Source organism: Pholis gunnellus (assembly GCF_910591455.1).
Source record: "Pholis gunnellus genome assembly, chromosome: 10".
NCBI lineage: Eukaryota > Metazoa > Chordata > Actinopteri > Perciformes > Pholidae > Pholis > Pholis gunnellus.
The window spans coordinates 22,029,328-22,041,537 of record NC_136537.1 but is presented as its reverse complement, the minus strand read 5'-3'; the positions used below and the strand labels follow the sequence as shown (position 1 = coordinate 22,041,537).

The 12,210-nt window shown below is 40.7% G+C and overlaps 1 protein-coding gene across 3 annotated transcripts in view; it reads right to left on the bottom strand.

Moving 5' to 3' along the window:
• Positions 1 to 1,456: 1,456 nt before the first annotated feature.
• The window catches only part of ldb2a (LIM domain binding 2a), a gene marked incomplete at its 5' end in the record, with an annotated part of 84,067 nt that continues 73,313 nt past the window's right edge, over positions 1,457 to 12,210 (bottom strand). The window contains 3 exons of one of the 3 annotated variants that reach the window (XM_079168052.1): positions 1,457 to 3,326; positions 10,000 to 10,127; positions 10,888 to 10,941. In XM_079168052.1, the coding sequence (XP_079024178.1) occupies positions 3,096 to 3,326; positions 10,000 to 10,127; positions 10,888 to 10,941 (413 nt within the window). In that variant the 3' untranslated portion in view covers positions 1,457 to 3,095. Of the gene's footprint in view, positions 3,327 to 9,993; positions 10,128 to 10,887; positions 10,942 to 12,210 lie in introns of all 3 variants that reach the window. The other 2 variants (XM_079168053.1, XM_079168054.1) reach the window with 2 other exon arrangements.

Below are 12,210 nucleotides of genomic sequence, written 5' to 3'. Positions count from 1 at the left end.
CCTTGCAGTGAAACGGAATTGTTTGCAAGATTATTAGTATTTAACTGTCCGATTAAAATCTTGCAGATTTTTAGAAATGTATGCTTCTTTGCTGCATGATGTCACAGAGATGGTGAGAAAACAATGAAACTAGAATTATACAATAATTACATGTTATTGCAGTACTCCTTATAATCCACCTGGTGTCGCCAAAGTTCCATCAAATTGTACTGGATTTAAAGTCTACCCAACAACAGTACCGAGGCCTGTTCCGATACTGAGTTGTCTGGAGAACTTTGCAGACTAGTTCATACATTTGTTTTCCTGAGCAGAATTATTCAGATAACTCAAGTTAGCAGATGAGGGATGAATACAGGGATGATAGATCAAATCCAGGTTAGATCTTACAGATTATACCTTTATCTTAAATGTTTTATTGTTCAATATCCTTGTAGACAAGAAGAATCTCTAATACAACCCACCTATTGATTTTGGGCCTATAACATTTTGTTATCCAATGCTATTGTTTAAACAGTTACAGTGTCTCACTACAGGACACTTAAGGACATAACTGTGATGTATTCATATACTGAAGGCTGCTACACATTAAAGAAAAGAAACAAATCTATGCCCAGATTCACCACTAGATATCATTTTGACATCTTCATCACATTCCAGGACTTATTTAGATATTTAGTGATTGACTACATTTTCCAATACTTTTTAATAACCTCTAATGAGCAGGGCAGAAGGAGCATGAACCTGTGGTGAAGATCTTTCATCAAAAGTGAATTTTTGAGCACGTGGAAAAGAAAGGAAACCAGTTAGTGAAGTTTGATGGACTGCATTCTATTTTTCTGAATGATCTTTGGGTGCAAACATTTCTATTTCTGTCTCTTCTTGTTGTTTCTTTTACAATTAATTTCACCAAAGATGATCATTAAATATCAGCAGAAAATGGCAGCTCTGGAAAGCTTTAATTTTTGAGAGACTAACGCCAACACGTGATGTTTCGGGTGCATCACTGAATCCTTTTATAACCAGGAACAAGAACAATATAGCACAAAACAACCATTTCAGTATAGAAATGTGGTTTCCTGAAGACTTTTGTCTTTTTAGATGTAGATGGGAATGAAACAGTCCTGTTCCAAAAAGATCAGTCACATCCACCATTTTTTAACTGTCTCATCAATTGCATTCATCCACGTAGCAGCTGTTCAGGAGCTCTCGATTGCTCTACACTTTCTTCCTCAGATATGGCGACGTCCAATTCTTATGTTCAAACTACGAACATTTCGCTCATGTTGGACGAGACAAAATTACATTAGTTGTGTGACTGAATGGACTTTGGGGTGAATGGACTTTCCAATGATTTATCAGACTAATCACAGTTAATAGTGAATAAAGTGAATCAATAAACAGATGCTAACTGCACACACGATGCATGTAACCAAATCAAATTCCACTCCTTTGTAAGCACGGTTTATTGGCACACATAATGGTAAAGCATACATACCAGACATCAGATATGACACTGAACACCTCTGCTATATAATGTACAAATGGTGTCTAATAATACTAGGCTCAAACATATTTAGAAATGTGTTAGCTTCCTTACAAATGCACAAATAAATACCCATAAGATCCAATTGTATAAAGACACATGTTGCTGTCTTTTTGCTCGTTTTCAAACAAAAGTCCAACAAAAGAGATCAGGGATATATTATCAATTCAATTAAAGATTAAAGAATAGCACAAATACAGGGACGTCAAACTATTTCTGTGGGGTGGATGGGATTTAATCTGTGCGTTGCTTTTAAAATGTAAAAATTGTTTTCTTCTTTTGTCACACAATATTCAAGAAGTAGGACGTTGTGAGTGTTAACTTTGTGGCTTTGGTTCTGCACTAGCTCAAGAGGTCAGGAAACAGTTTGGGTCTCGACCGAAGCAAACCAGCGTCCATCCAAACCACCCAACAGAAATCTGATCCTCCTGTACAAAACAAAACAGCTGCCATATTCAAACTGGTGTCAGTGGCTGATTTACAGTGGACAAAACAGATTCCACCTCTATTTACAGAGCTACAAACCTTGTAACAGTGTTCCCAAACTGATGAACCCAAAAGGAAAATCAGACTGATGTGTGTGTGTGTTTTTTTTTTTTTAAAGTACATATACCAAACAAAATAAAAATCCTATAAAATCATGCAGGAAAAGGCTTTAGTATCAGTTTGGGAGTAGGTCGTTAAAGGGAGAGAAGTCCAATTTCCGAGGAGGGAAAAAATAAAAATAAAAATCAACAATAATGCATCAATGCGTGTTGGCAAAGTTCACATACTGATCGGCGCAAAATTACAACGTGACTGCAAAAGATTCTGAGAGAAGCAAAATACCAATAGACTACGAACACAATCAAACTGGTTTGCATGAAATCACAATCTGTGACGACCGCAGTAATGTGGAAAAAACAATCCTAGTACACGATTTTCCCTCGTTTGAATAGGAGTCCATATCGGTAGACAACTTTTATTTCCTCTTAATTGGAAATGGAAATAAACAGCAACAGCAGAAACAAACCAACAGCCGACTGAATTTCCAATAAAAATGCAATTTTCATTTGTCTCCAATGTGGTTCAATTCTTCCATCGGCTCTGTTTAAAAAACCCCCAAAAAAAACACCTTGCATTCTCACTGGTGAGCTCGCTATTTCGTTTGTTGTTTTCATTCTTCTTCTTCTCTCCCCTCTGTCTACTGTCAGCTGTAGTATTCCACTAGACGAGAGCTTTGTATCTGAGGGAGAATTTGATCCGCAATTTTCCACTGGAAGAAAAGAAAAAAAAAAGCCCCCGCCTTGGTGTTTTTAAATTACAGTTGCATACAACTTATATGCCATTGTTCTCCGAGATGTTACAGTGATCCAGAGAAGAAGAAAATGCTCAGAATATTTTTGGCTGGACGTGCCAGTGGTGAGTTTGCAGATTCTGATTCAGTACAATGTTTATGAGGCGTAGAAGCACTGCCCTCAGGGGGGAAAGGGAGAGGTTAAAAAGTCCAGTCCACGTGGAGTCAAGGATCTGTTGTTTTGCTCTTCTTCTTCTTCTTCTTCTTCTTTTTGTTTTACTGCGAGGGCTGGGGCGCCGTGCTCTCGGGCTTGCTGTCCTGGGCGCCGGGGGGTTTGCTGCTCCAGGGAGCGCTGTTGCCCAGAGCCGGGGAGCTGTTGAAGTCGTCCTCGTCGTCCAGGCCGTTGGTGGCGTCGTACTGCGTGTTCTCCAGACGGGTGATCAGACGCTCATCCTCGTCCCCGAACTCGCCGCCCATCAGGGTCGGCTCGCCGACCACCATCACGTCCTGGAGGAAACAAGAGACACGGAGAGCAAGTTTACAAACTGAAGAGGAGGAGAGGAAACCACAGATGTTCTTGACCGATGGTGCCCTTTTTTTAAAGAAAGGTCACGTTGTGTTCAAACTGCGTCCTTTTTTTTGTTACACTTACAAATGAGTTATTTAAGAGATTTTTATTCACCTACTTCTTCTATTTGAATGTTTTCAATGACATACAATCAGGTCAATGTTGTGTATCTCAAGAGCCATGAAACCACACATTACTGGGGGTTTTGAATGTGTTTCACAGACACAAACATGTAATTTTGTGAGTGTGTGACCAAACATGTAATACTTAACCACAATACACTTGGACATTTATCCCTAACAATCCTCTCAATCATCATTTTAAACGTATTTAAACAATATTTTAGTTACATTCTCAAAACAGAAAACATTTACCGCTTTTATCTTCTTAATTCATTTGCTTGTTTCTTTCATTACTAAAGACACTTTCAGTTTATCTTACTAGTTTTGCATTTTTAACTCAACTTTAAAACTGGTTTCACAAATATAATCCATTATTACACGGGCACCCGTGACGTGTTTTCAGTTTTGCGCGGGCCCGACCATATTTAGCCCCGGGGAGACTCAAAATGAATACGCTTAAGTGAGAGAAATTACCAGAGAAGAAATTAATGCATATCTGTTTCATCTAATTCTGAGACCAAATCACCATCTGAATACCAAGTGAACGCACATCCAACAAAAAAAGACCTTACAACATTTGCATTACTTCAAATAAATTGATATGCATGTCCTCTGTCTCATATAAAAAAAAACATTCAACCACCTTTTAAAACTGAGGGATAAAACTACAACAAGGTCATGAAGACAAACATTCACTGGTCCAGAACGTCATTCGGGAGCGGATGTGTCCACAGTTGCTGATCTATTTCTGTTTGTTTACAAGGTTTTTATGTTACCCAACTGAGCGAGGAGCGCCCGAACCCCCATAAGATGGGAGGTGTTTACTTCCCCGCTTAAACACAACCCCCTGCTTCCAAACACTTTGTGTGTGTGTGTGTTTGTGTTGAGTGTTGAGACGTTGGTGTGTATCCAGTGAACCCATCCCTGACGGTCGACCCCTGTCCGAACACTCGCTGCGAATGAAACCTGAAAGCGGATTCCCCCAGCTGTCTGTACCCGCCCCCCCCAATCAATACTCATCATGTAAGACATATTTCACTGAGATGGCCCTCTCACAGCGGGTCAAGGAAGGGAAGGGGAGAGATTTAGCCATTATCCAGCGCTATCTGTGCTTCTTGTGATGAGTCTTTGGAAGGAGAGTTTGCTTGTTTTATGCATGTTTTCAGGAGCAAACTCTTCATGAACTCTTCATGAATTTCTGCTGACAAATAATCACTGGAGTGTAATGATCAATACGCTCTGAATCATGGCTGTATTTATTTGTGTGTGTGTGTGTGTGTGTGTGCTGAATCTCATCTGCCCTGCTGGCGAGCCCCAGCGCCACCCACCATAACCTGGGAAGAAGCTGTACAGTTAAATGGAGCGCACGCTTCACTGGCCAAGTGTGTCAACGCGGCCCGGCTCGTGGGAGAGCTCGCTCTTCTCGGCCATCTCCTCCGCAACGCGCACAACAAACGTGCACGTGCATTGGCACACAAACCCAGATCTCTGTACAATCACACACCTGAACTCAAACACAGTCAAAGGCACGATTAACCCATTAACCCTGTGTGTGGAGCTCGTACACTAACCAAGGGGGTCGCACACGAAGACAAACACACATGGTGACTTCCAGCAAGCACTGATGTAAACAAAACTAGACAACTTAGCACACTTCAAACAGCCCTTAGATGAAGTACAAGACGCAGTTTATTTATCGAAGCCATCCCCAAAACCCCCCTAGCGACCACTTCTACACCCCACTATGCCTTAATCAGGCTAATTAATTTAGGTGAGCTTTTCAACTAAATGACAATATCCACACTGATTTGTCAATTTGCATAGCTAATTAAGTCATTAGCTAAAAACGTGCTGATTGCTAACAAGCCATGCACTCACCATCTGTTCCTGTGAGGAGGCCTGTCAACCTACCTCTGGCCAATTTTGGGCCAAAAAAAAAAAAAAAAAAGAGGAAATCCCTCAGACGATAACAGCTGGTGGCTAGTCTGAGACTGGGGAGAGCTAATTGTGAGCTAATTAATACTGTCAACTCGTCTACTCATCTCGTTAAGAGTTAGCTTTAGCGTGAGCTAAGCGGCGACACTTTGAATGGGATGTCGCATGAACGCCTCCCTGCTCCCTCCATTCACTGAACTGTCATTAGCATTTTTTCTTTTTGTTACATGGATCAGCAGTGAGAAGCTCGGAGGACATATTTAATTCTCGTGCCTCCAACGCAACAAGTGTGACTTTAAAGAAGAAGTGGCGGGAATGTGGCGACGACAAAGGGGCCGGAGAACAAAACGGTCCCAAGATATTCGATGTTAAAAAGTTTTTAATAAAGTTCAGTCGTCCCTCTCGTCCTCCTGTATTTAGGCAGACAGAATCTACACTTTTAATGTTGTTTTCAGTGTTGGTTTGTTTGTTATTTATTTATCTTTTTACTTCATGCTAACAACTAAATACAGCTTTAAAGGATAAACCCGGTGAAAATGTTTGATCCGCCTCTAAATGACTGTGGCTCTCAGCTCCAAGCGCATTTGTTCCTTTTGAATAAATAAAAAAACAAGCTCACAATTACATGGGTTCATTAATAAAAAAATCAAGCAGCAATTATCAATGATTTCGTATAAAGTGTTTAGCTAATGTTATAGAGTCACAAGTGCATTTGTTGTGGACTATTTTCTGGGGCGGATTAAAACACATTTGTTTCTCCTGTGAGTATTTGAGCACTGATCGGTGTGTGTGGCACTGAGTCAAAATAAACTACAGCGTGTGTGTTCATGTTAATGAAGGAACATGTTACCCAGTGCAACAGTGAGGTTCATCGTTGTGTCTTTACTAGTTTGTGGACAACGACAGACAAATGCTTGTTACTAACATCAATGGTTTTGGCCTTTTTATAGGATTTGTTGACAATAACAAAAACATAGAATACCACCACTCTTAAATAACAAATAAAAAACTTAACTTAAAACTTAAGTGATAAAGTTTTGCCACCGTCTGAGTAAAATTACACGCTCTTAAGTTTTGGGGCAAGTTATGCAACATAAGTTATGCAACATAAATAAGACTCTGTGCTTATAGATAGTGATTCAAGATCATTTGAGTCTAAATATTTGTATAAAATTAGAGAATGAGTATTCCCCCCCCCCCCCCCCCCCCCCCCCACGAGCACAAGGACCTCCGTCTGAGCTCAATGGAGAACTTTGTAAATGTAACCCTCAAAAGATCTCCAATCTACCAATTTAACAAACAGGGTTTGGACAGTTAATTACAGGTTTAGTCTGTAATATGTGCTTCAAATACACTGACTGACTGACAGCATGACAGACCTGCTGCTCGAGGCCCGCTGGGTTAAAGAAACACATTTTTCAACACTTAAATCAGGCCAATAGAGGTCACTGTTGCTCATTTTATGAGCCCCCCCCCCATCACATACACACAAACACATCCTCCCCACCTTCCTCCCCCCCGCACCTTCTCTCCTCCAGCCGCTGGTAACCCCCCCCCCCCCCCCTTCCCCTGTGCGAGGGTCCACTCCTTATTGTCATTGGGCTCACGTAGGCTTGAGCTCAGCCACAAACGAACAACTTCTCAGACAAAGACAGCAGCCGCGCAACATATGTAACCAGCATGTTACCAGCCACGCTGCCGGTCTTTAAGAGGCGTGTGAATGCACGGCATGAGTGGTATAGGTTATGTTTGTGTGTGTGTGTGTGTGTGTGTGTGTGTGTGGAAGGAGGGTGGGGGTCAGTGATGGAGTAGAGTGTGTGCATGTAACGGTGGAAGGGGCTGGGGGGGGGGGGGGGGGGGGGGTGGAGAGCGTTGTATACAGATATCGGTGATAATGAGAGCTGGCACAGAGCCAAACTGCCTTCTAGAGAGAAAACAATTGCACACACTGTGTGTGTGTCTGTGTGTGTCTGTGTGTGTGTGTGTGTGTGTGATGTACATTATGAATGTGTGAGACGGAGAGAAGGAGGTAGGAGAGGAGGGTGAGGGCAACAAATCTGGAAAGATGACGAGACAGCTAACCACGAGATGGTACATAGAGGGACAGTACAGCATGTTTGTGTGTCGGTGAGAGACAGTAAAAAAAAAAAAAAAAGCCAAGAAATGTTTTAGTTTTCTACCGTTAAGTATTGAGCAGATGAACAACCTCAACCTGGTTGGAAACTGGAGAAACAAGTCCACACAGTATTTAAATGATTCACCCAAATAGAACACATAGAGCTGCTACAACTTCTACAGTGTCCCTACATTCAATCCTGTCTCCTAGAAAGTATATTTGATTTGTTTTTCTTGCAATATTGTATTTGCTTATAGCAACTAAAGCATGAAAAAAAATGTTTTTTGGTTAAGTTTAGGCACTTAGTTTGAGTTAGGGTAATAATGTATTGGAAAAAGTGGCTTGCAGCACCACAGACATGTTTTCTGTATTATCATTTAACCGAAACCCAGATCTTTAAAGAACTTATTAGCCTTAAACTAACAACATACAGCACTGAGGTCTCCGATGTTAAAGGAGGAACATTATCAAGACAGGAACTATGTCTTTCTTTCCAAATGTAACAGGAGAAACAAACTAGTATATGAACGTGTCTTCTGGTGGACCGGGGTTGCAACACTGAACACGCTGCGAGTATAGAAAAGCATCAGCATCTTCCAATTTCCCATTAAGTAGAATGAATCCAGTGTACAAGATGAACACACGTGTATGCCAACCTGCAACCCTTTAACGCTGTTTGGTATCAGCACAGTTTTAGCTGAACTGCAATGACCTGTATTAAAAAAACAACAACAACAGATTGCTGCGCCAGTGTGTGGCAACAGAATAGTAAATTGGATGCCGTAGTGTAAATACAATACAGTGTATAATGAGCAGTGTATGGAATACGGTAAGAAAACTATAGAGCCTGTGCAGACAATACACTCACAGCGGCATCAAATCCTCCAGGGGAGAGCCAGACATGTGGTGCAACACTCAGCTGTTTAAGAGGCTATTTAACCTCGAACTGTGTCAAGTGGGCTGTTACGGAAACACGTAGCAAAATCAGACGCTGTAACACTGCATGCAGAGTCACAGAAAAATATGTTTTAAAGCTTCTTATCTTCATCCAGGTTACTCTTTCTGAATAAATAAGATAATTACTGGATATTGGGGGGGTCACATAGTCCACTGCTGAGGTAACGCTATTAAACAGTTCACTCAAAGTCATTTGTGGAAAGATGAACGTACAAAGATACGATTTGAAACAAAGAATTCATCTATAAAGTTTTTACATTTGTGGGTAACAATAGACAAAAGTAATTTGAGAGAAAAACTTTGTCTCCGACATCAAAATCACAAATCACTTTAAACAATGTTTTGACATTTTTTCACTTCTGAAACGCTGCATAACTGATTTTATCCGATATTATTTTGTTACTGTGTTGCATTTCTATCTATTTCATTTACAGGAACTATTACAAAAAAAATCTTCAATCTGTTACAATAATAGTACAGTTTACTGCTCAAAAATAAAATATCAGACCTCATAGAGCTAAAATATAGTTATTTATAGTTCTTTACTGCTCAGCTGGAGCTTGAGTTCTTACGACTTCATTTCGCCCACATCTTCACTGGAGGCCACTGAACAGTGCTGCTGGAGCAGCTGGGATTTACAGATCTTTCACTTTGACCAAAACACCTTCATCAGAAACGTTTCACCAGGTGCTGCTGCTGCTAAATGACCGAGGAAGAAAGTAGCTGCAGTTTAACTCCATATGAAGCTTTGTGAGTCTTGCGAAAGTCCCGTTTTGTTTAATCAGACTGTATTATTTATGCGGTGCACTACAGTAACACTCCTCCGGGCTCACTGAGTTCAGTGTCTTGGTCAAGGGCATTTTCAACAGAGGTGGCTGAGACAGGGTCACTTTCCCCACCCACATGTTCCCATTTGGTGCAAATTCAAAGAAACCTTTAAAAAAAACTAAAACAAAAAAAAACCTCTGGGCTACAGCCCCTTGGATGAGCAACGGGCTCAGTTGTTGTTTTTTTTAAACATACATATTCAGAAGTACATGTTGAGTACTTGGAAAGAAACGTAATAGAGAGCTCGTGATGTGACACCACCTGCACCAAAGGGCCACTTTTATTCACCTTCTTTACATGATGTTTATGAATTTAGCCGTTCTTGTGCTACTTTCTGCTTTGATGATTTTTAATGTCGTTTGTGTCACCCTTTATGAGGTTTCATGTATTTTCTCTTTGTCTTTCTGGCGACACGTTTTCACACAAATCCCTTGAGGTTTCTTTGTCTCACAGCACAGATTTGAGTTTCTTTTCTACCCTCTCCTCCCTGGTGTTTTTTTGATTTATTTTTTCTCTTTTGTGCAAATAAATTAAACCTAATAGCTGCAATACCATTAGGAATACTACGTGCCTGTGTGGAAACCTGCAAAACATGCATGTAGAGTCATAGTAAAAAGAGGAGGCAAACCGAGTGGAGCTGATGCTTACAGGTACCTGACTGGAGAGGCTGAAGTTGGTGGCGGGGCTGCGTTTCTTGCTGGCGGTGGTGCCGGCGCTGTTGGCGCTGCTGGCCGAGTTCTTCCGTTTCCTCCTCTTCGTGGTTGTCTGTCGGGCAGGCTCAGCTTTGGCGCGACCAGCAAAGAGAAACAGAGGCAATGCCAAGAACATAATGCATACAGACGGAGACAAGGTGTAGGGGTGCGTGTGGTGTGTGGAATGTGCGTTTTAGGTCACAGAGTAGAGCGGCTCGGACAGACGGCATCATATGTGGAGGCACAAAAGCCTGCAGACCAAATTGTGCAAAATGCTCATATACATTCATGCACACACACACACACACACACACATACACACACAACAATACATGTTACAGACACAAGAGCGACTAGTCTACACTGATCCATGCTTTGTTTTCTTCAGAGGTGAAACCGCACGAGCGTTGACAACTCCCAAGACATGCACTAGTAAGAATCAACCCATCTCATTTGCATAAATGCTCCACAATGGACCCCGATGCTCAACTTAATGTAAATGTGTTAATGATTTCGTCGCTGCTCAATAGCATGAGCCAGATTAAAACTGCTCTTCTCAGGCAGAAAGCACATTCCTGTTTGTTTTACTGAACGTGCAAATATACTATAGATTTCGTTTGCTGAGCATGAGTGTGTTTATGTTCTAATCATTTCCTTTAAGCCAGAGGATTGTGTTCTTACATGCATTAATCTGTCGTATGCCACCTGTTTGTTATATTACAGGTATTAGTGCTATTTTGAAACATGCAGATGAACTTGCACACAAAAAAAATGTATTTCAGGACATTCCAGTGAGCAATTAAAATGCTGCTTTCCTAAAAGTCTACAGACAGTGTAACAGAAAAGATACCTTTTTTGTTATTTGTAGGAAATATTTCCGTTTTGAAGTTCTGTGGGTGTCCAGCTGTAACCAGAGCCAAACTTAGTTGTATTCTATTCAGGAGGTTGGACAATCTCTTAAACAATTTCAGACAGAATGAGACCAGAGATGACAACAGAGAAAAGGAGGAGAAATAAGTGAACTTTCAATGCCATGCAGATGCTACTTTACACCACTGGGAAACTTGTGCTTAGATGAAAGATGTTTTTTTTTTCCAATTATGAGTTATAAATAATTCCTGAAGGTGCAATTAAATCACAAGTGAAATCATTATTATTAAAAAGATACAGTACACAGGTTAAACAGAGATCTTGTTGTTTCTAGTATTTACAAAATAATCCATGTAGTGCATAATTTATGAATACAAGATTTAGCAAATTCTGCCAACATTTGTTAGAAAATCATTTCCTTTAATCTCGAGGGGAACAAGAAAACACTGCTGTGATCTTCAAACAGATGACTGAAAATGAAATATATTTCTTCGAGGTTCTTACTAATCACACCGAGAGAGATGCTTTCATATTCAGTTACAATAACCACCGACTCATGATACAAACAAACTGAAACTATATATCAGAGGCAAAACAATAAGGGAGTTTTTTATCAGTATCTTTTCTCTTTTGATTCCTGACTTTGACAGACGTGTGCGCGAAAAAAAAAGCGTCCCTATTGTCAGAGACAATCATTTCTGTTATCCGACTGGTTTCCTTCAATGCTGAACTGGTGACGCACTAAAATCACTTCCATTTCCACCAAAAGGACTTATCAGAGCATAAATGCGCCTGTGGCTTCCTTCCTGGCAAAATCCCAACCAGTTTCCAAGCTGGAGAAGAATTGCAGGAAAGGGGGAATAGCACGCCGCCAATGAGGGAAAACCGCAATTCCAGCAAACCTCATGTGAAAATGCAGACAGATGGGCTGAAATGGTCCCGAAAAACACACTGAGGAGGCCTGACTTCTGAGACAACATTACACCAACTCATATTTAAAAAGGTACCATGAAGCAACTTGTGGAGCAAACCAACCAACCAACCACATAGAACGATAAAGCTGCATATTATATCAGAGTAAATGACACAGTAAAGTGATAGTTTGGATTTTGTGGGGTTGTATAAGGTACGTACCCATTGTCAGTGTATTACCGACAGTAGTACAGTAAACGTATTTTAGTCACCTATAAAAATCAATATCAGTTTAAGTGCACGTTATGTTTTCACTGCGCTACCTTGGCGTCAGACAGCCCTTTCAGATGAGAAATGAAGCCGATATCTATGCTCTCTTCAAAACCACCGG